The following is a 25,015-nucleotide window of genomic DNA, read 5'->3' as shown; positions in this document are numbered from 1 at the left end:
GAGAAAGAGAACCACTCGACGCGCCACCCAAAAACTCAAGCTCAAGAAGTCGAGTCAGGAGCTCCAGACAGCATGTGTTTGAGGATCAACGATGAGCTGAGAAGGAAAAGTCGAGGCAGGTTCAAAATGTTGCAGAGAGGAACATTGAAGGGCTGGAAAGCTGGAACTGGGGAAATTTGGATCGAGAAGAAACAAAACAGCAATTGGTAGCCAAAGGGGCAAGGCTCTGTCGATGGATCCGAGGCTACACGCTGACAGGCCAAACCGTTGACCCTGGCCAAGAAAAGCCCCTTGGCGTCGTACAGGACCCCAATAGCCACGCTCCCATTGGTTGCATCTGTGCCGCGTCCGCACGGGCGAGGGCTAGCGTGGGCCGATCCCTGTCTCGTGCAACCGTCTGAAGCTTGTCAGGGATTCGTTGCCAACGAGATGTCCCACTTCTATGGTCTTGGCAGGTGCAGGGATTGACATCCTCGGCCACTGAGGAAGAGGCGTTTCAAGGCGGTCCAGCCTGCATGACGCAACACAGCCAATAAAACAGGGCTCACTAAAAATATCAAGATTCAAGGCAGATGCATAACGCTTATTATTATACTCCGGGCAATGAGGCTTTGACGATGTCTGCATACTTTGATGACGACAACTCGAACCTATCTGGCTTGAATTCCTACCTCCTCCTAGTGTACGGTGTATACTCCAACACGGCCGGGCGTACTGCGGTCCGCATCATAGTATTTTTTCCCAGTCTGGCGTTACAGTGAACTTGCCGCTTAACTGTCCCATCGCCCACACCTTGTACTCGTCATCTACCACATCTTCCGTCACATTCGGCGGCGTAGACACGATCAGCGCTTCTTGCAGGAAATCAACCGCGGCCGCGCGATCTAATTCGAAACTGATCCCACCCCAATCCATGGTCACCCGGCCCGAAGCGTGCACGTTCAATTTGCCAGCCTGTCCCGCTTTGAGCTGCCAGTCCGCTGCCGTGACAACCTTGGATTGTGTGCGTGCCGCGGTAGATTCTTCCAATCCGTCGAGCACTTCGAACTCCTCTTCGTGCTTAAGCCCAGGAATATCCGACTGCGCGCCATTGACCTCTGCGTTCTGCGCCACGGCTTGGGCCGCAGCGGGGTTGGGGATGTCGGTAGCTTCGCCATCGGCGTTCGTTCCATCTGCATTAGGTTCGATAAGGTTAGGGGTAATAGGAGGGAACTGCATCAAGAAGAGTTGCCCCGTTAGTTTATCGTCTTGGGGCTCTGCTTCTTTGTCTTCTTCTGTTTTTTCCTTCTCTTGTTCATCAATCGTCGTTTCTGCCTCGGCCTTCGCCCCTTCCGTAAACTCGTTTGGTTTCGTTGGAGGTTCCTTGGTGAACAGGTCCTTGACTAGCTCCAGATCTTCTGCATGTCGATCATACTCTTCAATATCTTCTTTGGTCCGTAGTAAACTCTTTGGGTCCTTCGCTGCGGGCACAGACGGTTCCCTCGAGTCCAGCTTCCGCCGCACCTTCTTCTTCGGCGCGGGTAATAACCCGTCATCCGTAGTAACAGGCTCTTCTGCATGTGGAACGTCCATCATCGTCTGGTCGTTTTCGTCCGTAGGTTCCTGCTTCACCTGGGTTTCAGTCTCGGTGGGCGTCTCCTCGTCGTCCTGCACGAAGAGCGCATCGTCATCCTTGGCTTTTCCCTTCGCCTGTTCCCGAAGTTCGGTGGATTTAGCTGTACTGGACTCCATATTCACGCTGACCACCCGATCCTCATGCTCGTGTCTCTCTACCCGAATCGGGCGTAGACCCTTGTCCCTTGCACTCCCCAAAGCAATCTTCCCCTTGCGCTGCTGCTTCTTCTTCTTCTTCTGGTCCAGTACCGCCTCCTCTTCATCATCATCCGCGTCACTCTCCAAATTAATCCTATCAATGCTGACCCTGAGTTCCCCATCGCTTTCGTCGGATGAAACAGAAGCAGAGCCATTGCCACCGGCAGCCCCGGCAGTCATAGATTTACTCCTCCGCGACATTGATGTCCCTCTAGAGTCGCCGGTTCCAAACCTCGACCCTCCGCGACCCCTCCGTGCAGCGAATCCGGAGCCTAGTGGTCCCGCCGCACCAGACATTCCCATCATTCCTCCACGCCCACCGCGTCCGGCGAAACCGGCCCTACCCCGCGCTGCCATACTCGCTTTTCCGCGCTGGATTGCCGCAGCTTCTGCCAACCGCTCTGCATGCCGCTCGGCCTCAAGTTTCTCAATCGCCTCTCGCTCTTCTTTGCTGCGTCGTCCCACGGCTCGCGGTTTGTATTTCAGCGTCGGTTTCGAGGGCTCCCCTGGTCCAGATCCTGCACTGGGAGCGGGTCCAGGCCCGATGCTCCCCGAAGGCGCACGCTTCTTGAGAGACTGTAATCGTTGCACCGGTGCTCGCGTCGTGGTGCCTGGTGCGGGGGTTGGTGCGGGACTCGCGGAGGTATTAGGGGTAGGGTTGGAGCCGGACTCGCCGCTGTTGCTGTTTCGCGCGGGTGCTGAGGATGCCCCTCGTCTGGGACCGGCTTTAGGAGGCATGATGATGGTCGTGAGTCGTTACTGGAGGTGTAATAGTGTGGTTGGATGTGAGAGTGGTCGAAAGGTGGAATGGGAATCTAGGTCCCAGCCTAGAGAGTAGGAAATTGAAATACAAGACCCAGACAAGGAAGAAACACTCGAAGCTAATTTGACGAGACCGTCAAGCGTAATTCAAAGCATGTCAAGTGATTGAAAGGCGAAGACTCATCGCTCGACAATTTTTGGCGGTAAAGAAAAAGTTGAAGCGCGCGGCTAAAGGCGGAAATGCGGGGCAGATAAAATAACAACACTAAACCGTATGTGGAAATTGCAATCATCGGCTCCGATAATTCCTTCCACCGTTGTGCTTGTATACATACATAGATCACGGTAGCAGAATTCATCGAGGCTAGCAATGACTATTCTGGGGTAACATGTAGCGGTTAAGATATTCTGTCTATGATACTAGTAGGTAGCGGGAACTTCGTCCGTCAATCTAAATTTTATCTGCTAGAATCATATCTCAACCCAGGATATATATTCCCTACTTAAGCCACTTAAGTAGCCAGATAGACAATACTGGTTAAGCAAACAATGAAAGACAATTAAAACAAAATCAAGCAGAAAAAGAATATAAAATGAAAGCAATTTAAATCCGCACTTTATAGCAAATGAGTGAAGGTGACTAGACCAGATCGTTGGCGCACCGTGTAAATAAACAATCAACTCAAACGCCAAAAAGAAATTCCACAATACTGAGATAAAAACTTGATCTTTAAGTCAACCCGCTCAGTTTCAATCGCTAGACTATCCATGATAAACAAGACAAGCAATGTAGGCAGGTGAGGTGTTATGTAGCAAGGTCGGATGTGAGTTCGGTTGGTTAAAAGAGTGTGAGGGGTGTCGGCTCATGAAGCGACAACCAAGCGGAAGAAAAAGAGAGCCGAGAACATGTGCCTGAAGCCAATTTTCGAAAGCAAAACTGCAAAACGACAGCTCCCAAGTACAAGCGGATTTTTTTTTTTTATTTTCTTTTTTGTTGTCCATGGCCGGTGCGAGCAATAGCGGCCTGGGAAGGTGGAAGTCATATAGTATATCACCAGCAAAGACTCCGATAACTTGGGAAACAAGGGTGGATGTATGCCAACGCCTTTTCTGTATCATCAGAAAGGCCAGACGGGTAGATTTCGGTAGTCTATGTCGGACAAGACCAGCACGCGCAAACTCCTCAAGTCTTTTTTTATTTCCATCCCCTTATATCATGCTCGTTCACAATTTTATTCGTCGAAAAAGTACATGCGTAAACGACGGGTGGCTTTCGGTGGAGATGGCGAGCGAGGACCATTCTCCAATGGACACGGCCGAGAGATGCCTAGCGCTTGCGCTTCTTGCTCTTGTCAACCACTGAGGCGGTCATAGGCACGGCGGGAATTGGCGCTTGCACCTCACTAGTAACTGAAATAGCATCACCTGTCTTTTTGACAGGGACACCCATATGACGCCCGTAGCGACCTTTGCGGCCATTCCCTTCGTCCTCACTGATGCAACCTTCGATGCCAATGCCTGCATCCTTGCATCGTCCACAAGGGCGCTGTCGGTCGCACCCTTTTTTGCTCTTGCGGCACCTCTGGCAGCGTGGTTTTGTTGAGAGATCCTCCTCATCAGCGGCTAACGGGTGTTGGCCGTTGATAGAAGAAGTTGAAGCCTTCCGAGGGGGAGCAGGGTTGGCAACCTGAGGAGGTGCAGCTTTGTTACTGGGAACTGTTGGTGTGGGCTTGACCTTGCGGGAAGCACTAGTAGAGGAACTCTTGATTCCATTCTTGTTCGGGCGTATTTGCGTTGACTTGGGGCCACGGGCCTTTGAAGAAGAGGTCGTGCTAATGGCTCGAGATTTGACCTTCTTCGCCTTTGGCATGGACTCATGAAAGGAATCTTCATCAACCTCGTTCTTAACCATGCCGCCCTCGAAGTCATCATGAGGATACTCATTGTCAGGGCTGTCATAACTAGCGTCGGAGCTGTCAAAACTGGGGAGAATATCATCCAACCGCTTGTGTGTGTGTTTGGCAGTGCCTGGTGGGAGCATCGGGCTTGAGTCGAGCCTCTCCCGGGGACGAGCAGGTAAATCATCGTCGTCCTCACTGTAACCTTCACCGTCGCTTGTTGCGCCAGTAGATGATGCAGCCTCAGCAGCGCCGCTAAATGCATCATCGAGGGTCGATGCCGAGGTGCGTCCATGAGAGAAATTGGAGGCATCCCCAAGGCGTATCAATTGCATCGCAACATCTTCATCAGAGATGCAGCTGGCGATGGTAGGGTCAGGAGTGGGAAGGATCCCGGGACCACCAGTTCGGCCAGCAGGATTTGAAAACGGCACCGATGAGTGCAAAGTTGTTCGGTCGCGCAGACGGTGCCCATGCTCTGGAACCATTGGGGTCGTATATATGCCATTTCGTGTGGAACCAGGACCATAAATGTGATCACTGTGCCCATAACTTTGAGGGGAGGGCAACGGCTGTTGATAAGGATTGTGTGAACGGTGCATTGGGCGAGCAAATGGTGAGCCGACGCCTTCCTGCCCAATAGAGCGACGTTGCGGTGAGATAGAGGAAGTTGAGGTAGTGAGAGGAACCTGAGGAGGAACGAATAATGGGAGTTCCTTTTATTAGAGAAAGAGAATCAGCAACTCGATCAATGAGAAAGTATTGAGAATAATTATTTCTCAACTCACAGAGCTATCGAACTTGGGTCGTTTGCGACGACCATCTTGAAGAATATTTTCCATGCTGATCTCTGAGCTGGCAAAATGTTCACTTCGAGCCTTCTTTGCTCCAGAAACGGAGCCATAGCCGCCGTCACTATCGCTATATCCAGCATCATCATAGATGCTGCCATGAGTGCTAGAGCCCCTACTCTTGAGCCCTGGCCGAGAGAGCTGCTTGTGCTGTGAGGCGCTACGACGGCTTCTCCCGGACGGTGAGACGCTGCGCTTGCGAGCGACTCGGGACGCTGGTCGAGACGGTGATTGCCCATTCTCTGAGGGTTGCATTGCCTGCATTGCTGATGCCATTTGGAATGGCTCCCCCAGGCTGGGGCGTTTGCGATTGTCAATGGGCATGGGACCATAATACATATCCCCGTATCCCTCTTCGTAGGCCTGGACGGGCATTACCCGAACATACACCGTCATGTTATTTTTTAGATTCTCATATCTTGCAATGAGGGTGGTGTTGTGCTCATCCTCAAAGCTAACACCGGCAGCGCCATCGTAAATTCCATAGAAGTTCTTAACCGTGGTGACAATGGAGTCTGTGGTATCATGAGGGTAAATTTGCACCCGCATGGGGATACGGGCTCGGGCCTTGGAGTTTTCATCGAGTAGCAGCTCGAAAGCGACGTTTTTCGGAGTCGGGCTTTTGGTTGGGGAGAGGTCTTGAAGGAGCCGATGATCGGTGTAGGTAGGCGACTCCCCAGGAGAGGCAAGCTGTTCATACTGGACAGCCTGCATGATGGAAACGGTCCAATAGGGAGTGCTACCACACTTCTACTACATGTATTATAGGATCAACTGGCTGTTCGCTGAGCGAGAGGACGAAGCGAGGAGGGCGGGGAGGGTCAAGGTAGAGTGAGTCGGTAGTAGTAGGGTATGGGCAGAGTCCATCCAAACCTACCACAAGAAGAAATATAGAGAATACTGGTTGATAGATAGTTCACCCGCGATTATTTTGACGCAACGATTGATGACCGAAGGTGGTGGGTGGTGAGAGGGTGATGCAAGTCGCAACAGCCGGGAGCGACTGGGCCGGGAGAGAGGGAAAAATGGGACAACGACGAGAAACTAGGCAGAAAGGAGCCACCAGCGTCAATATATTTAGTTTTTAAAGTATGGGAGGGATAAAGCGGTTCAAAGAAAGGATATCAATTAGGTTTTTGGATGTCGACTCCCATCTGTTGGATCCTGATGGGTTGCAGACGTTGCAGGTTGAGGGGGAAGAGGAAGAAACGGTCCGAAACGCTCGGAAGAGGATTGAGAGCACGAGAGACTCACCTATTCCGGATCCAGAGACTCTCTATAGAGTCGCACAGGGTTAGTAGATGTATGAATGCCGCGAGAAGGCAGTCGATGATAGCGGACGAAGCGGTTCGATGGTGGTGGACGAGAGAGGGTGAGTCGATTCTACGCAGCGCTTGTTGGGCTATGTTAGCGGTGGCATCGACCATGCAGAACGGGAGCAAGCCAGGGGAACAGAGAGGCTCGAGGGCAATCAAAGAATAGACCGTGGACCTGCGGAGGACATGGAATGTATACTAACCAAGTAGCGATGGACAGTGAGTCGCAGAAGGGGCAGAGTTGGACGGGTGGTGGTGAAGGTGTTGGGTTGAGAAGGAAGAATGAAGAGCGATGATCCGGTTTCACCTCCAAGCGAGAGCATCACTTTCGCTATTTGGGTTGGCAGCCCTCAATTGCCCTCGCCAACACCCACTACCATCTTTCTACATTGCATCCTATTTGAATTGATTCTCAAGTTTTATTATCTACTCTTGTTTGGGCCATTTGCGCTGCAATTTTGGACGTCGCAAACTGCTGGTTTGCGAGGCCTCCGGTCGATATAGCATAGACAACCGAGGGCGAAAATAGAAAACGAATCGCATCAGGTGTAAAATGGACTGTAGAATACCGATCGCCGGCAGTTTTTCTATTACACTCAAAAGTTCCTGCTTCCAGGACTGAGCCAGTCTGCCGTAATTGAGGATGTGCGAAATGCGACAGCCGCTCGCTCTGAGCGCCGAATATCTACAACTTACTGCCTCTGCGCACACTTTCCGTAATTTTGATTGCTATTAATTAATTGAATATTATTTCTGGAATACTCCGGCGAAATCAAACAGCGGGAGATTGCAAACGTAGGCAGAGCGATGGACAGAAGCTGGAGGGGTGTCTCAAGCCGCGCAGCCACGTCGAATGACCTTTCGGGTCACCATCTTGGCCAGCAACTGGCGGAGAGCTCTCAAAACAATTTATACTAGCAGCGTCTTAGTCGCTGGCCATTTTGATTCGATTGCGCCTTTTGCGCGAGTGAGAGAAGACTGATGAAATGTATATTCGGGGGGTGTATTCCTGCCGCCTTGTTCACCGAGTAGCACGAGGTGTATACTGTCGATATCCGTGGACATCCCTGGCGCGCAACAGTCAACCGGGTAGGAACCGCCGCGGTTGTAGGTCAAAAAGAGTCTAAAAATCTGATTTTCAAGAGCTACATGTCTATGTTTTCAATATCCGACTACTAAATGACCGATTGATGGGCAGCTTAGATTTCTCTAGATGCTGCGTGGGTGAGAGACTGCAGCGCAAATCATCAAGGTCGGGACCGACTGGATTTAGGGGAATTTACGACTCGACGGGTTAAGAAACAGAGAGAAGCGACAGTCAGAACGAACGCATTACCCGCGTGAGCGTTGTGATGAATTGTCAAAAGAGCCACCACCCACCAGCCAAGTGGGTGGCCGCACCAATTACTGCGTCTTTTCGTGATCTGCGCCTGTCCAGACTCGCTCACGAGCCACTTCTCCTCCAAACCATCGCTTACCCCTCCCTCGTTCGCGATAACTAATGGAATTATGGAATTATTCTACGGAAGGGTTTCCCCTTGAGCTTTGCTCAGCGGAGATCCTCTGTTCTATCTACTGGTAGTTATCTTCGGAGGTATACTCGACTGGTTCGCTCTTGGTTATTACCAACCCTGCAGGGCCGGTGCGACATCGCACGGTCTCCCAAGGGTCCCCGCCTAAATATTGCGTTAAATCTGTCGCAACTCAACATTGATTATCGCGGTTCCATGAGGAGAAGCGCATGGGCCGATGAGGCGCGAGCGAAAAGAAGAAATCAGAAACGCCCTTGGCCTGGTGGGGGAGGCTGGAGGATGTGAATCTTCCCAGCGTTTCCGGGCGTCGCATATATAATATATGTATCATATGTAATCGGTCTTGATGTCAAGTTGGAGCGTGTGAATAATTTGAGAAGCATTCGCCTTCCGTGAGTCTCGACAAAAGAAAAGGCTGAAAAAAGCAAAGAGAGACGATGCAAACGACTGGGATCTCCTTAGGTTCTTTCGGAACGAGGCGGGGCCTTTTTTCCTGTCGAGGAGCGAACGGTGAGCTCTCAACACAGCGCATTTCGAGAAATCACTAGTTGAAGTGTACACCGAAAGTTTGGTGGCGGATTGCATGCAACAGCTCTCCGCCGATAAAGAGTAGCGCTTAATCTTGGTTCGATGCCATCGTTTTGCGACACCTTCACATAATACCTTGAGTACTGTTTGTGCGCCAAAACGTCCCAACGAGATTCAACGGCGCTCTACGATGGCGACCTCGGTGGAGGTTCCTTTTGCCCTGGTGGTCGCTCATCTGAAAATGCGACGAAAGGCTCCGAACCCGCAGGCTGATGATGATAGGTACCGCCGGATCCGCGTCCCACATTGGGGATCTTGTGGCTTTTCTGGCGACGCTGGCAATCGTCCGGGTGCGTACGGAGTCACCTCCTCACAGAAGCGCTGCGATGAAGACGTCGAAATTAATTCCCAGCCATCCCCTGCGGACAAATGACATTTTTGCTCTCAGAGCCTGTTTCTGAACCAGATTTTGGGTGGCAGTATTTCCCGCAAGGTTTTGACACAGGCCAGCGACCGTTTCCCCAGGACTCCGACCGATTGGTAATCGCCGGTTAGGATTTATTGCGAAACGTTGTATCTGCAGCCCAATCTCCGCACTTTTGAAGTTGCAGCGTATCGAATCGAAGAGTTCCCATTGCGAACGGCCGGCAGTGAGGCGGAATTCGGCAATCACGTGAGTTCGTGTTTAATGGGTTACGGACGCGTGCCGACCCGCGCGTTCTGGGCCCCTGAGAGTTGCGCGGGCTCAGCGCGCCACAGAGTTTATAAAACCTACAGCCCATGTCGCATGTACGATCGCAGGTACTTAATGCACGATTTAAATAATTATTCTTGATTTTGTGGGTGGTTGGTGGGCGTCGTATTGGAGGCGGACACATCTGCGTACAGTTGGGAAGACGTGTAGCGATGATGTCATCTACAGGTACCCCGCAAACGCAGCAAACAATGATGACATAATCTACTTGGCCCTGCGACCGGAACGAGCCTAGCGTGGTTGTTGTTGACGATTTCCCAAAAAGGAAGTAACCGCTTTGAGCAATGCGGTTCCCCAGGCAGTCGGATGATTTTGCTTGCAATCCCTTTGTTTTCCAGCCCTTTCTGAACGTGAAGGCGCTTTCTTTTCTTTTCACTCCGCCGGGCCCCATGGAGTTGTACTTTTCCTTCTCCCTTCATTAATATTCTTCTTTGCCGCGCGTGGTTGAGAGCAGTCTTCGCCTTCTGACTGAGTCGTTGTCCGGTGCGTCTCAAAGACTTGGCGCGGCTTTTGTTGTTTGTTTGGGGTCGACTTTGAGTAGTATCAGCTCGCCGTTCCAGGCCTACTTCTCGACAACCCTGCCCACGCCTGAAGCCAGGAAGTAAACAATCGCCTGGCGTTCTTTCGGATTGTCGTATGCACTCTGGTGAAGGTTCTCAGTCCTCAATTACTTCACAATGGACGCAAAGGTATGTTTTTTCTCTCGTTGCCTGCCTTGCCATACAGCTCCACGGACCACAACATGCCATACGCATCTTGGAGCTATCCTATGCTCCATCGTTTGAGACGCTTATTGTTAATGTCTTGACAATGAATGGGCTAACTTATTTCTAACTGTAGCCCCAACGGATTCGTGTCCGCGCGGACGAGAATGCTCCCTTCCCTCTCGCCGCGAACAAGACACTCCACCAGCGAACCAAGTCCACTACTGCGCTGTCGTCAAACTTTCAGAATGGTGGCAATAAAAACGGACCTCGCCGAGCAGCCTTTGGAGACGTCAGCAACACTGCCAAACTAGTCCATGGTAACCGCGACGATTCCTCCCTCGCGGGCAAGAAGCCTTCCAAAGTGCTGGAGAAAGCGCCACTGGTTGTGGAGAAGAAGCCAGCTGCACTCTCTCAGCCTGCCCAACGTCCTGTATCGATGTCCGGACTGAAAGGTCTGCTGAGCAATGTCACCAACCCGAAGCCGCTTGAAATTTCGAAGCAAACTGCAGGACAGCAACAGAACACCAATACCCGCAAAACTCTGAACAAGCGCGCTACGGTCTTCAAAGACCATTTAGAACCATTGACGGAAAATAGAGAACCCACATCCAAGGAATCCACCATTGAACCAAAGGAAGGCAACAACAAAGGTTACACGGAAAGTGTACAGCTGGACGATGTGAAAGAAGCTGTCGATTCAGATGAAATTTTGGAGAACCAGCTGAGCAAGCTTGAGGCGTCACTGGCCAAATCAGAAGCCGATGAAGACGAGAAAGACATCAAGGAACTCGAAGACGATGATTGCATGGTGCAAGCTGGATTGCAGCAAACCAGCGAAATTCGCGAACGCCACGCTGCGTTGGACTCCCGCGAAGTTAAGTCAAGTTCGAAGACTTCGAGCAAATCCACCACGGTTTCGCGTGTATCCCATGATTATCCACCTCAGCAGTCGGAACCCGAGGAATATTGGGATGATGAGGATGAAGAGAATGAGGAAGATGATGGCTACATCACTGCTCGCTCCTACCGTTCCCGAAGCGAGAACACAACAGGTGGAGCGACCACGCTGTTGTTCCCCAGATATAACCAGCAAGTCAAGCGAGAGTTGGCACTCGCAAAACAGGTCGTCGAGGCTACTCGGACGGTTGAAGACATTGAAGATGATTACTGTGACACAAGCATGGTGGCCGAATATAGTGAGGAGATTTTTGAGTACATGAGAGAACAGGAGGTATGTACACTTGTTTGACCACAAGAACGGAATTATGCTTACAATTACTCCCAGATCAAGATGTTGCCCAATGCACATTATATGGAAAATCAAGCTGAAATCCAGTGGTCCATGCGATCTGTTCTCATGGATTGGCTGGTGCAGGTCCACCACCGCTTCTCGTTGCTCCCTGAAACACTCTTTCTATGTGTCAACTACATTGATCGCTTCCTTTCCTGCAAGATCGTTTCGCTCGGCAAACTTCAGCTTGTGGGAGCAACCGCTATTTTCATTGCTGCCAAATATGAAGAGATCAATTGCCCGTCAGTGCAGGAGATTGTTTATATGGTTGATGGTGGTTACACAATCGATGAAATCCTCAAGGCCGAGCGGTTCATGTTGAGCATGCTTCAGTTTGAGTTGGGGTATCCTGGTCCCATGAGCTTTCTGCGTAGAATCAGCAAAGCTGATGATTACGATCTTGAAACCCGTACACTTGCGAAGTACTTCCTGGAGATTACCATTATGGACGAGCGATTTGTTGGCAGCCCTGCTAGTTTCCTAGCTGCAGGTGCTCATTGCCTGGCGAGGCTGATGCTGAGGAAGGGCTCATGGGTATGTCATTTTCTATTTCCCTAAATATACAAGCCTGACGGTTCAATAGTCACCCGCCCACGTGCATTATGCTGGATACACCTATGCTCAGCTTTACCCACTCGTTTCTCTGTTGATGGAATGCTGTGAGATGCCTCGCAAACACCATGCGGCTATCTACGAAAAATACACCGATAAGCGGTTCAAACTTGCTTCCCTCTTTGTTGAAGCCGAAATGAGGAAAAGCTTTCGCCTTCCAGAGCCAACCAAAGAGGGTTATATTCTCGAGCGCAAGATGACACCAGAACCAGCACACTATAAGCGAGTATAGTCTCCCATACGTGTGCTTGTTTCTATTGCCTGAAATATTTTTTCTTGTCTCTTTTCCCTTTGTCAACGTTTTCTTTTTGCATTGACAAGAACGATTGACCATGCGCGTTTTTCCTTTGTTGCAATGAACCAATTGCCTTTAAAAAAGGACCAGAATGGTGATGTGAGTTTTAAGAACTGTGCCATTCTCACAGCCATTCAGGCCTTATCTGGCATATGTGATATGGACGCTGGCCGCCACGAGCAGGTTTATTCCCACTTTATCTCAACGAAAACAACATGTCGAAAAATGCCAGTGTGCGACACAATTCGACTACCAGGGTCTTGACAGCTTCTCTTTATTTTCCCTTCTACGCCTTTGATGACGGTTGGGCTCTTTTATGATTCTTACGCATTTGGTATTTAGACAGGTTGTGGTAATGATGGAAATCGGATACTGAGCGGGTGGAGTTTTTCCTTTTTATTCCAGCATCATTTTCATGAGTTAAGATACCAAAAGCCATGTTGGTCGTAGGTGGTTGGAAGAGGTGGCCTCTTCCGCGGCGTCTACGACTCTCGCTACAACTCCATGATGCTTTAAATCCCATGCTTATGGCTTGAACCGACCCTTGATATGGTTTCTTTTTCATTCCCTATGTTCATAATGGGACTCAGTCCTTTTCTTTAGCTTCGCAACTTTGATATCTCACGGGTTATTGCTCAGGATTATGGCGCTAAGTAATGATATTGGATCTTTTTTACTGCTTCAATCACATGTCCGGTGCACGTAGGGTAATCAGCGACTCAAGGAAGTCCTCTGGATTGTTTGATGGTTCCTGAGCCTCTTCGGAATTCTGATTCAGGAGTCACTGAAGACTTCAATTTGTAGTATCTCCATTCGAAATTCGATGGCATGTCGACCCTAGTATATACCTCTAAGTCTAAAAACTTTCCAGTTATCCGGTATACAGATATTGTTCGTCGTTGATCCAAGAAGGATAGAGAAAAAAAAAAAAAGGCCGACATTCTAGCGATCCAACCCGTTAAATTCAACCAGCTTTTTTACCACATCGATAACCCGATTCTCCATCCTGTCTTTCCCCGGTGGTGCATTCGAAGACGAAGAGAAGGAGTTGAAAAACAAATTCGGGTTATCAATCCTCGTTGCGATAATTTCATCGACCATCGTGCGGAGTCGCGAAATCAGAACACCGATTCGGGCCCAGCCGCGGAGGCGTAGCCATCCGTCGACGATGAGACCTCGGCCTGTTGTGTCGAGGTCAATGGAGCCACAGAATAAGAGGAGAGAGTACGCGTTGAACGCTGTTTATATTGTTAGTTTAGCTCTTCTTTGGGACTTTCTGTGTCGGAAAAGAGCGCATCTATCAATGTTGTCAGGAAGGGTTATAATACTTACGTGTTAAGTCACGGACGAAGACCTTTGACGTCTCCATTTTTGTGAAATAGCTTAAGAACGTGGCGGCGTTGGAATAAGACTGTACTGAAAAGAGAAGGGACGATGGGTGGATAAAGACGCGGCCGTTTTCTTGGTTGAAGTATTTTATTGTGCGGGCGTCTGGGTCAACCTCGAAGGTTCCGGTGATAGAGCTGGTGAATTTCTTATCTGGAAATGCGATGCGCGCGATTTGAGGCTGGAACGCACCAGCGACGAGGGCGCGAAGAAGGCTACGGTTGGTAGCATTACAGTTAAGGCTTGAGAAGGAAGGAGAGGTTTCAGAGTAGTCGACGGGAACGATTGCAGCGTCTTTGAGTGAGGTAAGAAACTGAGCTCGGTTTGATGAGATATCGCGAAGAGTCTGATGAGAGAGGAAATTGGCAGTGCACCATGATTGTGTTGACCAGTAGCCTTGTTCCTTGACGCGATTTGACCATTCCTGATAAGCGTTTAAGTCTGTGAGGAGGTCGCCATCTCCTTTGGAAAACGAAGCTCGGGCGGCGTTTGCTTCCTCCCGTCTCTCACGAGGGGAGACAAATGGGCTTTTCACTGTTAGGATAGCGGCGATTGTGATGCAAACATCGATGCAATTGAATATGGATCCGTATACCATTAACTTTGCACAACGGAGATCTGCAGGAATCATAGACAGATATCGCCCAAGAGCTGTGAGCTTGTCATGATCTAGGGCTCCAACTCGGTGTAGGAAGCTTAAGGCGCCCTCGACTGCAATGCTTTCCGGTGGTGTGATGGTGTTTGCGAGGAAAGAGGCAACATCGTCAATTCCTTGCATAGAACGTACAGAAAGGCACAGCTGCTCCAATGGTACACGGCGGATTTCAGGATCTGGCCGCTGAGCCATGCTTGATTCTGCTTTGCGAGTGTAGAGCTTGTAACATGTACCGGCCCTAACACGACCAGCTCTTCCTCGCCGTTGCTTACAAGCAGCTTGCGACGCCCACACCTCCTGTAGACGAACCATATTATCTTTGGGATCATAGCTGGTTTCTTTCACACGTCCTGTATCGATGACGGCCACAATATCTTCGATCGTAATTGATGTTTCAGCGACATTGGTAGCTGCGATAACCTTCCGCTTCCCTTTAGGAGGACTCTGGAATACACGCCGCTGTTCAGCTGGGAGAAGAGACGCATGTAAAGGTAATGGATATGCGTTGGGGATCTTTTTTACGGCATTCAGGCATCTGTCGATCTCCATTGTCCCGGGTAAAAATATCAGTATGCCCCCTGGCTGATCCTGTAGCTTGGAGTCAATATACCGAACGGTAGCTGCAATCAATTCGTAGTTGATACCCATTCCAATGGAACGGAGTATCTTTCCAAACGATTCTTCTGCCGCCGAAGATGCGACTGGATCTTCATCAAGACCTCGCTCTGTGAGCTCCGGAGCAAATCCCGTTTCGCGAACAACGTCATCCAGGTAATAATCATCCACAGGGAATGTTCGTCCGGGTATATGGACCAATCCCACAGATTGATGCCCGCCAAAGTATTGTGTAAAGATGTCTGCATCGAGAGTCGCACTCATCAAAATCACCTTGATGTCCTTGCGATGACGAAGAATGTCTCTTAGGAGGGCCAGTAGAAAGTCGGTATCAAGACTGCGTTCGTGGACTTCATCCACAACAACGTGCGTGACGTCGGCGAGTGAGCTTGCGATGTTGCCAGAGCCGCTGCCTGCCTGTATTCTACGAAGCAGCACACCTGTTGTGACAAATGTAATTTTTGTAGATCCAACTTTAGTCTTTGACTCGCCCCTAATAATATAACCGATCTCGTCGCCCACGGACGAACATCTTTCGTCGCTGACTCGGTCTGCCAGACCTAGTGCAGAGATCCTACGGGGCTGAGTGCAGATGATATTTGCGGCGCCACCAAGTCCCTTTTTGATCATGTCATCGAGGATGAATTGCACTGATTGCGTACTCTTGCCGCTACCTGTCTCTCCAGAGATAATTGTGACCTGATGTTCATTCACAGCGCGTATTATTGCATTTTGAGTGCTCCAGGCTGGAAGTGATTCTCGCTGTTGAATCATCGCCCGCTGAGGCTTGGTATTTTGCTTTGCCTCCCAAGCTTCTTTAACAGCAAGGCTTTTCGATGACCCGGGAGACCAATCGACCATTTTCACATGTTTATGCCTTTGGCGTGTAGGAAGTTCAAAAGAAGATTCGGTGGGCGTAACGGGTGGTGCCGATATAGTTGAAATATCCCGTAGTTTCCCTGGATCTTGAATAATTTCTGGTAAATGGGTTTCCAGCCAGTCTATGATGTTGTAGATCATTTGTTCCCCAAGGAAATTCTCTTCTGCATACCTAACAGCTTGGCGAACAGCGCTTAGGCGGATGTATGCAGGAATGTTTTCTGTTTGAATAGATATTATTGGAACAAATGAAGGATAATGCCCTGAAGGCCTCTGGAATCGAAAGGACACTGTCCCTGCACCACCCGGCGATTCGCACTCAATCGCGCAAGTATTGGACGATTTGGCAGAATATCGTTCACCGAAAATGGCCTCAAGCGTCTCTTGTTCTTCTGCCCAACCATCCTCGCTATTCATCAGTAGAGAGGCGCCGGATGCGGCCCCGTGGACAAGAGTCTGTTGAAGAGACTCTGCTGCAGCAAGCTCATCGCCTTTCCTATTGTCCAGCGTTCGTGCGCAAAGATCTGCCGGATATCCAGCAGATGCAAGTCGTTTGAGTTTAGACTCTCTTGCGAGGTCGTCGCTAACCAGCGTGACTCCAACCGAATACTTCTCAGGCAGACACCAAGGCGGCAAATCATCTTCTGGCACGTAGATAAGAAGCCACTCCAACACCTCTTCTCGGTCTTTACACGCAGCACTAGCTTCTTCAATGTGACTCCGTCGAAACCCTAATTTCGTAAACTCTTCAATCAGAGCCTCACGCTCGGGCCCGGGAATCTCTACACCGTATGGATTCCACATGGTATGCTCCTGTACAAGGGTTTCAATCTCACGGCGGACTTTGTTCCCCAGGTCAACCTTGGGTGCACTCGACCAAACTTTTGTCCCTTTATGTTGACCGCTGGGCCCCAAGCTTAGATTCACCGTGCTACCGGGGGATTTGGCCTGTGATGCATCGCGTTCCTTTTGTTTCTTTTCAAGCTCCGCAGCCGCGATCTCCCGCTCTTTTTTGGCTAGGAATGGGTCCGCCTCGTACAGCCAGCTATCGCCCTTTTTCACCTCTGTGGCCTTCAACTTCTCGAAGTCCTCTTTCCAAAGTTTCTTGTAGTCCGGCGGGAGCATCATATGGAGGTTTGTCTTATTGCATACATGAAATAGGGCGAAGGTCGCAGCGTAGTGGCGCGCTTCTAGCGCCGTCGATTGTTTGAAGCCGGCGGGCAATCGTATGGGAGGAAGTGTGAGCGTTTCTCTAGTCTTTGGATCAACACGTCTCAGTATCACAGATGAGATAAATCCTCCTCCAACTTTGTCCTATTTCGAACAGTGAAATCGTTAGCATGAAACTGATTCTTGAATGCGGGCACATAGCGGGATAATTGCTCGTCTCACCATAGTGTACTCTGGCTTTTCCCACTTGTACTTTTGGCAATGCTCCGACATCAAATTGACCGGCAATTTCCCAGTCCATGATGCGCCACCAATGACCTGCTTGACCGTAGGCTTTTTCTGCTCATCCGCTGGTTGCGGTGCTTTCTTTGCACTCTCCGCCGTTCGCTCGGCCGCGGCCTTCGCCTGCTTCGTCCCAGGCTTGGGCGCGCCTCCACGGGCGTCGGATTTCTTCTTGGGCGGCATTGCAAGGAGTTAGTATTCCTGACGCTGACGCCCGTGGAGTACCTTGTTTTTAGTTGGTGGTTAGAGTGCGACAATGGCGGACGATCATCCCGACTTGGGTCCCCGCCTCAGGCAGCTTTTTCTGTGCACGGGTCCGCGGGGAAGGAACGAAATGCGCCACCTCGTACTCGCTGTACTTTACCGTGCACTGAACCCGACAAACCAGCATGAGGAGGAAGCTGATAGTGAGCGAGACTATTTGCTCCCATCGTGGCACTCGAACCTGACGCTCATTTCGTGCTGGTGGAAACATGGGGTTTGAAAACAGTTCCGATCCAAGAGCTAAAGTTGCGTCGCAAGTTCAGCAGCAGCCGGCCAAGAGAGATGCGTGTATGTAAATACTTCCGCACGTTTATATATACTGCGCATTACCCTGCACCGGAACGAATGGCTAGCTAATTGAGTGCGATCCAGTTGCAGAGCTTCTCTCCCCCAAAACCAAACAGCCGAAACATAGCAGTGGGGGGTTATCGAGAGACATCCAAAGGAAGGCCTACGGAGTCCCCAATCCTCGAGACGGTTTAGGCGCCTACATCGCGAAGCCGGAATCCTATCCGCCGAATATCGTTGTGTATTACAACGACGACTTTGTTCTTATCCATGACATGTTCCCCAAATCCACGCTGCACCTTCTTCTCCTCCCACGCGACCCTGAAAAGGCCTGTCTTCACCCGGTCGTAGCGTTCGACGATGCCGAGTTCCTGGAAAAGGTCAAGATTGAAGTACAAAAGGTTCGTACGTTGGCTGTAGGTGAACTTCGCCGGAAATACGGAAAATACTCGGTCGGTGATAGAGTGCGACAAGAGGCGCTTGATGCCGAACCGCCGGTTGAAATATTGCCTGTAGGAAGGGAATGGGAGAGGGATATCATGTGCGGAATACATGCGCAGCCATCGATGAACCATCTGCATATCCATGTTATCTCTGTAGACCGCTACAGCGACCGTCTCAAGCACAGGAAGCATTACAATAGCTTTTCTACGCCATTCTTTATCGACATCAATGATTTTCCCCTGGCCAAAGAAGACCCACGAAGAGATCCTGACCGACAGGGTTATTTACGAAGAAGTTTAATATGTTGGCGTTGTGGCCGGGACTTTGGAAACCAGTTCACTGCCTTGAAGAAACATCTCGAGGCAGAATTCAACGAATGGAGGCAACTGTGAGTCAGTGGGGGAAAAAAAGAAAGCGAAGCTTCAAGCATTGTAGAACCATAGGACATGACATTCTCTACAGTAATACTGTGTGCGAAATTATCAAGCTTAAACTCCCATGTTCATGTCCACATCCTCACTGAGGCAGTCGCTTGTGACCCAAACGCATCTCAAAGAAGCAAAGTTCAATGTTTGTAAATATACAGGCGGAGAATCCAAGATATGACGAGAACTGTAGCAATTACATTTTCAGTAATCTAGTGCCCAAGTTCCCTAACCCTGAAATCGGATTCAAAGGGGAAAAGAAAAATATCGTGCTAAGCCGGACCCTCTTAAAAACGAACGTTTCCGTTCGAATTCCGGGTCCAAGGCTCCGAGCTCTCCTAGCTCACAAGACACCGGACCTAAACCGACGGGTTTATGCGCGAGACTTGGACCGGGAGGAACCCTTGACTTTCCTGGCTTCAGGGCGGTTGATGTGGTGGGCAGGGATCCATTCGGCGTTATAGGTCGTGGCGGAGGAAACAGCTGGGCTGTCAACAGGGGCTTCGGCCTTCTTTGAGGCACCTGAGGGCTTTTTCGAGCCCTCTGGCTTGGCGGACTTGCGCTTCTGGGGGAAGTATGGTGCAATCCAAACGGTATAAAAGAAGTATACAACGCCACCAAAGCAAGCAAGGAGGAAGAAGTAAAGGAAGATACTGAAACAAAAAAAGATTAGCCGTGATTTCAACGAGGCATGTGCGCACACGAGCTTACATCTGAGGATCGAAAATGCTGGTTTCTGGCTCTACGACGCTAACGGTGCCGTTGTGGGCGTAAACCGTAAAGAAACGGCCCTCACTGTCGGAGATAACTGAGGCGAGAGAAAGTCTGAGGTCTTGAGGGTGCATTTCGGTAGCAAAGCTATAGCTCAGACTCTCCTTCTCACCAGCGGGAATATCCACGCCGTAGCGAGTTGCAGTCAAGTTGCGAACTAGCGTGCCCTCCTCGTCTAAAGTAGACAGAGTACCGCCAATAAAATTTACAGTCACCGGAGAGGCTTCATTATTGGTAAAAGTTACCAAGGCTTGCGTGGGGTGACCATTGACAAGCTTCACGCCGAAGATCTCAGAGGCAGGGAATGCAGCCTGCGCGGTCACGGCGGGGGTCCGCACTTCAAACGATTCTTCAGCCGTATCCTAAATTCGAGAATCTTCAAGTCAGCGGCCCAATTGCGACTTGTATTAGACAGTAGATCTGCGACGTACTGCTGCCAGAGTGCCGCCAATCAAGGCCTGAACCGAGAACAAAGCCAGGGAGAGAAAAGCGAAGCGAGCCATTGGGACGGGTGATGCCGGATCTGAAACGACCTAGGAATGCTTGGAGGGAAGACGAAAGGTCGAAAAAGAAAGGAAGAGAAAGAGAGGGCGAGGACGAAAGATCGGGGTGGAAGAGAGACAAACGACAGAGCAGTTTGCTCCACGTTGGCGTTTCTTTCCCCAGGCCCGCTGACTCAGCCACAGCTCCCCGTTGCGGTTTCCGCAATTGATAAACGCGATTTCCATGAAACGGAGATCAGGAAATAAAAACGGCGCGAAATAGACGTCTCCATTGTAGATTGGACATTTCACTGTACCTATTCACAGCGACAAAAAAGTGTTACCGCAAGCAAAGCCTCCAAACACATTTGCCGTCTTATTCACCCTCTTCTGTCACGGACATATAAGCGCCCGATTTATCTCAAATAATCAAATATCTTTTTCTTCCAACCTCCTCTTTCTCCGATGATTGCCTTTCCAGATAACTGTTCCTGTTTTCCCTAAGCACCATGTCGGTCCGTGAGTATTTTGAACGCTACCAACAACTTACTTCTGTCGAGCAAACCAAAGACACTCTGATCGAGGTATCTCTTCGCATGGTCTTCGCCCAACTTTCAGGGTTCTTTGTGTTAACACCCTATTCATTTGTCAGGAATTAATACGACGTATAACTGAGCTCGAGGGCGCATATCAACAAGAGCAACTCGATCATGACCGCGAAAAGCGCTTTAACCGTGATATACAATTTCATGAGATAGAGTTGATGGAACAAATTAATCGCGCTAAAGCTATAATGGTAAACGCTTCCTGAATAGAGTGACTTGCCCTACTATTTAATCGCAATAGCTGCTAACGTTTATCTATCTTGCTGTAGAACCGCGAACCCTTCATAATCGTACTTCTGGACGGAGACGGAATGATCTTCAAAGACGAGTTATTACAACTGGGAGAAGAAGGTGGTAGAAAGGCCGCTAAAGAGCTGTCTCTCGCAGTGGAGGGCTACGTGACAAACAATTATCCGAGCATTATTTCTCCGAAGGTTATTACGAAGATGTACGTCAACATGAAGGCGCTATGCGACGCTTGTGTCCGTGGCGGAATCACAACGGATCCTTCTACACTTGATGAATTTTTGCGAGGCTTCAATAATAGCTTTCCGTTGTTCGACATTGTGGACGTTGGGACCGCAAATAACGCCGCACACGATAAGATAAAAGGTATGCGTCTGTTGGCTTGGTCACCAGTTCCTTCTGAACCTTGAGGTGGCCAGTTGTTGACCCCTTGCAGAAACCTTCAAACTACATTTATACAACTGCCACTGCCACCGTATTTTCTTGGGTTGCACAGAGGAATTGCCATATCCCGACATCTTGGAAGAAGCCTTAACGGACGTGGAACTCTCTGGACGGGTTACATTGATTGAAGGGATTCCATTCGGCAAGAACCTGGAATCCCTTAAAACGCATTATGCTCTCACTAGATTCCCTGGTATTTTCCGAGATTCTAAGATAAACGCTACCTGGGCTCCGTGGAAGGCTGCGGTGGCCACCAAACCACGCACTCTCCTTACCCCGTCGCCGAGCCCTCATGTAGCAGCACCACTGTCTCGAACACCCAGCAACATGACAACGGCCAGTAACAGTGCGCCTATCTCGTTGACCCCAGCGAGTTCCAATGGCTCCGATGATTTTCAATTGGTGCGTTCGAAACCTGCGTCCCGTCCTAAAGTCGTGGAACGCAATAAGTACGGCCAACGTGTAGACCGACTTGATATCCAAAACATCCCTCGAGAAGAAGTGAACCGCATTAAGAAACTGAAACTATGCAACTATTACTTTCTACAAGGCGAATGCCCGAATGAGAATTGCCACCATGACCATTCTCGGAAACTAACCAAAGCTGAGCTTTTAACCTTGACAGCCGTTGCGCGAATGACACCATGTCGCTATGGACTGGAATGTGATGATCCTGAGTGTATGTATGGTCATCGTTGCCCTCAGAGCGATCCTGGAAGAAAAGACTGCTATTGGGGTTCAAGTTGTCGATTTAATACGGCTGCACACGGCGTTGACACGGATATTGTCAAAGTGACCAAGGTCTAGCCTATAATTTCTGGATGTGGAATAATGTCCTGATGAAACATTTATCGCCTATTATTTCAAGTAAACTGGTTGTAATATAATGGCGTCGCGGCCGTTGAGCATCGAATTTTGTATCTTTCTGGGTGGCTCCTTTTTTATTCTTGCTTCATTCGGGTTAAAAGCTATGTATCCGTCTATCGTAGAGTTTGCTGCAATATAATACAATGCTGTACAGCGTTTAATGTCCCAGGGCAACAATGACCACCCTTTACATGATTGTGTTGTGTCCGATCACCAGTGAATAGTTGTCTTCAACAAGCCGAATCGCCTTTCCCATCCAAAACAATCCTGATTAGTACAACCAATAAAGCCGGCGTTATCGGCAGCATTGTCCGATTCGCCAAAATGACTGCATCTAATGCCATATTCCATAAGACAGCAATTGAACGGTCGTGACGAGATGGGCCCAAAATCTAGGGGGCCCTTGCCGTTTTCAATCGCAGTTCTCTTCTGCTCTTCCAGATTCCCCCATAGAACGAAGAGCTTTTCCCTCAACTCATCCAAACGGCCCGGGTCGTGGCGCAGGCTGCGGAATAATAAACATGTCAGAAAGTCAGTTTATTGACTGCCATCGGGACATGACTTACTCAGATGCACTGAATTGTAGGAGATGCTCTGCCTCGGAACTAGAGACAAAGAGTTTAACCCGCTCTTTTGGCTGTTGACCCGTGGCCGAGGAGATACCCTCTACGAGAAGACAGAAGCGCCATTCCCATTGTGTGTTAGTTCGAGACGTAGCAGGATCACGCTTTTTGTCGTATGCGACTGAGGTACGTTCCTTCTGGACGGTGAAATCCTCCAATAGCGGAGGGTAGAAATCAACAACCCGAACTGTGCTAAGATAGCAGAGGTTCTGGAAGGGAAGACGGTATTTGATGCCGCTGGGGGATGGATTAATGTGAGACGGGTTGTTTATGATATCCTCAAGGGTCTGAGAAGGCACGCCTGGAGGAACTCGTGGTTTTACTGCGAAACGAAGTTTAGTATATGCCGGCCAATGTCCGTTACAGGTAGAAGACGTTTACCGTAGTCGTTCACAACGGTTCGTTTGCTGACACCGAGAGTTGTCTGGCCGAGTTCAGTTTTTGGTTGTGGTTTCACCCTTTTCTTTTTTGAGTTGGACTTTTTGGAGGGCTGGGGGTCGTCGTATGATTTTCGCTTTTTCCTTTCCGGGTGCGCTTCCAAGTAGTCCGTTTTTCGAGAAAGCAATTCCTGAACCCGGGCGTCATTGCTGTCCTTGACTGAGAAAACGTTCGTGCCGGTTGGATTATCGCGATTGGTATGGATGACGCCTTCCAGAGTTCCTCCTTCAACACGGCTTCCCTTGATACGAACATTCTTGAGGCGAATAATCTCATTTTCGGTAAAGTTATTCCGTAGGAATGATGCATGTGGCTCCCATAGTGTTATTTGAATGGTCATACGGCCAGATGGGCCGCTCCATTTCTTTTTCGGGCGTCTTATATAGTTGTACTCGTCCCCCTCGCGGCTATAGCTAGGATCATCATCATTATCAGACGCATAGAAGAAAAAATTCTCGTTTTCCGTGTAGTCAGTGAGATAGAGAGTTGCTTTTTCGATATCGTTAGTATGTATTTTGGCTATCTCTCCAATAAGATCCACGAATTGCCGATCTTGAACGTCTTTAAGCAGCGAAAATTTTCGCTGAGTACTTGAAGCTGACCTGGGTGCGGAAACTTGCGCAAAATTTGGCCTGGAAATAGTAGCGCTACGGAATGAAGTCGGGGTAGCCTCTAGTAATGTCAACGCGCAAGACTTCTCCTGATAAGTGGGATCGAAGGGTCCGGGGCCAGTGAGTGCAGAATGATGTGACGTCGGGTCCCTATCTGGGCGAAAGATGGCCCACGGAATTTTTCTATCTTGAGCGGCCACTCCTTGTGGCCCATCTGTTATTACTTTAACCTGCACCAGTAATGAGTCAGAACAAGATCATATGGATATGGAATAGACAAACCCAGAGATTACGGAGTAAAACTACGTCACCTTGTTGAACGGGGGGTAACATAGCCTCTGTTGCCGTGAAGTATCTGACTTTTAGGCCATCCCATGTATGCCCGTTATTCAGGTTGCAGTCCTTGATTGTAAATGTTATGCAAGTGGAGGTGCCTTGACTTTTGAAGGCGCCGCCCCAGATATCCACAACCACGCCCATTACATTGACAGTGCCGCGCATTGCACGCGCATTGGTCACGTCAACATAGCCTGGGGGTAATTGAATCGCCATCGCTGCTCAATTTGCGGGCTATCGTAATATCGTGATCTATAGGACACCCTTGTGGAAAGAGTATAGCTGCGATCATCTCTCACAGCAGCAGCATGATGAGGCCCAGCACTGCCGCGAGCCCTGTCCGTACACAATAATCTGAGGGATGTCTAGGTGCAGACCGAATCTAGAGGAAAGACTCGGTCGACGCGTCTGGGCGGTTGTACGTATTGTTGTCGAGTGATCCGCGCTAAGATCGCTTCGGCGTCTCCAGATAACGCTAGACCCAAAACAGCCAGCTAGTCCCGTGACTGGGCCGGAGCGTCAAACACTCGTTATTTTTCCCCTCCTTCACTTCCTCCCTCCTCCTGCCAGGCGCCCCGCGAAAAATAAGAGTTTCCATCTTATTTATCTGGCTATAATTTTTTTCACCTTCCCGCTTTCGCTTGGGCCTCCTTATAATCACTTTCAATTTGCTATCATCATTTTCCTACGGCTTATCCCTCTGCGCCCGCTTGGTCCTTTTTCCCTCTGATAAGTAACCCGTTTGTGGTGGGCTTTGTTTTTGTTCCCTCTCCTCAGCAACCATGGCCGAACGCTACATCCCAGAGCATCGCCGCACCCAGTACAA

General features: G+C 49.7%; 10 protein-coding genes across 10 annotated transcripts; 4 read left to right on the top strand and 6 right to left on the bottom strand.

Annotated features, from left to right (window-relative positions):
• Positions 1-567: 567 nt before the first annotated feature.
• Positions 568-2,771, bottom strand: ASPSYDRAFT_39831 (putative DNA-directed RNA polymerase III RPC4). The gene has a single exon (XM_040845967.1). It carries the CDS (start codon positions 2,548-2,550, stop codon positions 727-729), a length of 1,824 nt encoding a protein of 607 aa, XP_040708848.1. The 5' UTR covers positions 2,551-2,771; the 3' UTR covers positions 568-726.
• A 1,130-nt stretch (positions 2,772-3,901) lies between these two features.
• On the bottom strand, positions 3,902-6,037 carry ASPSYDRAFT_27003 (putative C6 finger domain protein; the record flags this gene model as incomplete). The annotated part of the gene is made up of 2 exons (XM_040844345.1): positions 3,902-5,188; positions 5,261-6,037. The coding sequence occupies 2 exons, from the start codon at positions 6,035-6,037 to the stop codon at positions 3,902-3,904; spliced, it is 2,064 nt and encodes a 687-aa protein (XP_040708847.1).
• Positions 5,998-6,883, top strand: ASPSYDRAFT_39830 (uncharacterized protein). The gene has a single exon (XM_040845966.1). It carries the CDS (start codon positions 6,415-6,417, stop codon positions 6,619-6,621), a length of 207 nt encoding a protein of 68 aa, XP_040708846.1. The 5' UTR covers positions 5,998-6,414; the 3' UTR covers positions 6,622-6,883.
• A 1,236-nt stretch (positions 6,884-8,119) lies between these two features.
• ASPSYDRAFT_39828 (uncharacterized protein) lies at positions 8,120-8,998 on the bottom strand. Its single transcript, XM_040845965.1, has 2 exons — positions 8,982-8,998; positions 8,120-8,922 (listed from the first exon to the last, which is right to left on the bottom strand). Exon 2 carries the CDS (start codon positions 8,754-8,756, stop codon positions 8,499-8,501), a length of 258 nt encoding a protein of 85 aa, XP_040708845.1. The 5' UTR covers positions 8,757-8,922; positions 8,982-8,998; the 3' UTR covers positions 8,120-8,498.
• A 989-nt stretch (positions 8,999-9,987) lies between these two features.
• Positions 9,988-12,432, top strand: ASPSYDRAFT_367930 (cyclin family protein). The gene is made up of 4 exons (XM_040845472.1): positions 9,988-10,142; positions 10,294-11,391; positions 11,452-11,985; positions 12,035-12,432. The coding sequence occupies exons 1-4, from the start codon at positions 10,131-10,133 to the stop codon at positions 12,293-12,295; spliced, it is 1,905 nt and encodes a 634-aa protein (XP_040708844.1). The 5' UTR covers positions 9,988-10,130; the 3' UTR covers positions 12,296-12,432.
• An 863-nt stretch (positions 12,433-13,295) lies between these two features.
• On the bottom strand, positions 13,296-17,470 carry ASPSYDRAFT_367477 (RNA helicase). The gene is made up of 2 exons (XM_040845466.1): positions 17,317-17,470; positions 13,296-17,207 (listed from the first exon to the last, which is right to left on the bottom strand). Exons 1-2 carry the CDS (start codon positions 17,362-17,364, stop codon positions 13,668-13,670), a joined length of 3,588 nt encoding a protein of 1,195 aa, XP_040708843.1. The 5' UTR covers positions 17,365-17,470; the 3' UTR covers positions 13,296-13,667.
• Positions 17,471-17,818: 348 nt separating this feature from the next.
• ASPSYDRAFT_85019 (DNA 5'-adenosine monophosphate hydrolase) lies at positions 17,819-18,733 on the top strand (the record flags this gene model as incomplete). The annotated part of the gene is made up of 2 exons (XM_040851456.1): positions 17,819-17,897; positions 17,982-18,733. The coding sequence occupies 2 exons, from the start codon at positions 17,819-17,821 to the stop codon at positions 18,731-18,733; spliced, it is 831 nt and encodes a 276-aa protein (XP_040708842.1).
• A 406-nt stretch (positions 18,734-19,139) lies between these two features.
• On the bottom strand, positions 19,140-19,863 carry ASPSYDRAFT_140037 (putative translocon-associated protein, alpha subunit; the record flags this gene model as incomplete). Its single annotated transcript, XM_040841006.1, has 2 exons — positions 19,140-19,419; positions 19,478-19,863. Coding segments are annotated over 2 exons (666 nt in total), but the record flags the coding sequence as incomplete, so codon positions are not given.
• A 544-nt stretch (positions 19,864-20,407) lies between these two features.
• Positions 20,408-22,320, top strand: ASPSYDRAFT_367579 (CCCH zinc finger protein). Its single transcript, XM_040845467.1, has 4 exons — positions 20,408-20,603; positions 20,672-20,815; positions 20,894-21,236; positions 21,307-22,320. The coding sequence occupies exons 1-4, from the start codon at positions 20,529-20,531 to the stop codon at positions 22,119-22,121; spliced, it is 1,377 nt and encodes a 458-aa protein (XP_040708840.1). The 5' UTR covers positions 20,408-20,528; the 3' UTR covers positions 22,122-22,320.
• A 71-nt stretch (positions 22,321-22,391) lies between these two features.
• Positions 22,392-24,405, bottom strand: ASPSYDRAFT_140508 (telomere-binding alpha subunit central domain protein; the record flags this gene model as incomplete). The annotated part of the gene is made up of 4 exons (XM_040841058.1): positions 22,392-22,686; positions 22,748-23,126; positions 23,186-24,083; positions 24,136-24,405. 4 exons carry the CDS (start codon positions 24,403-24,405, stop codon positions 22,392-22,394), a joined length of 1,842 nt encoding a protein of 613 aa, XP_040708839.1.
• Between the last annotated feature and the right edge of the window lie 610 nt (positions 24,406-25,015).

This window comes from Aspergillus sydowii (assembly GCF_001890705.1).
Source record: "Aspergillus sydowii CBS 593.65 unplaced genomic scaffold ASPSYscaffold_1, whole genome shotgun sequence".
Taxonomy (NCBI): domain Eukaryota; kingdom Fungi; phylum Ascomycota; class Eurotiomycetes; order Eurotiales; family Aspergillaceae; genus Aspergillus; species Aspergillus sydowii.
This window is presented reverse-complemented; position numbering and strand designations above follow the sequence as displayed.

Excerpts from the sequence above, each read along its gene's own strand:
- ASPSYDRAFT_367477 (XM_040845466.1), bottom strand. The coding sequence starts at position 17,364 with ATGGACTGGGAAATTGCCGGTCAATTTGATGTCGGAGCATTGCCAAAA. Across the intron at positions 17,208-17,316 it reads ATGTCGGAGCATTGCCAAAA|GACAAAGTTGGAGGAGGATT; the intron begins GTACAAGTGGGA and ends TGTTCGAAATAG.
- ASPSYDRAFT_367930 (XM_040845472.1), top strand. Across the intron at positions 11,392-11,451 it reads AGTACATGAGAGAACAGGAG|ATGTTGCCCAATGCACATTA; the intron begins GTATGTACACTT and ends TCCCAGATCAAG. Across the intron at positions 11,986-12,034 it reads TGCTGAGGAAGGGCTCATGG|TCACCCGCCCACGTGCATTA; the intron begins GTATGTCATTTT and ends ACGGTTCAATAG.
- ASPSYDRAFT_39830 (XM_040845966.1), top strand. The coding sequence starts at position 6,415 with ATGGGAGGGATAAAGCGGTTCAAAGAAAGGATATCAATTAGGTTTTTG.
- ASPSYDRAFT_39828 (XM_040845965.1), bottom strand. The coding sequence starts at position 8,756 with ATGCAATCCGCCACCAAACTTTCGGTGTACACTTCAACTAGTGATTTC.
- ASPSYDRAFT_39831 (XM_040845967.1), bottom strand. The coding sequence starts at position 2,550 with ATGCCTCCTAAAGCCGGTCCCAGACGAGGGGCATCCTCAGCACCCGCG.
- ASPSYDRAFT_367579 (XM_040845467.1), top strand. The coding sequence starts at position 20,529 with ATGTCGGTCCGTGAGTATTTTGAACGCTACCAACAACTTACTTCTGTC. Across the intron at positions 20,816-20,893 it reads ATCGCGCTAAAGCTATAATG|AACCGCGAACCCTTCATAAT; the intron begins GTAAACGCTTCC and ends ATCTTGCTGTAG. Across the intron at positions 21,237-21,306 it reads CGCACACGATAAGATAAAAG|AAACCTTCAAACTACATTTA; the intron begins GTATGCGTCTGT and ends GACCCCTTGCAG.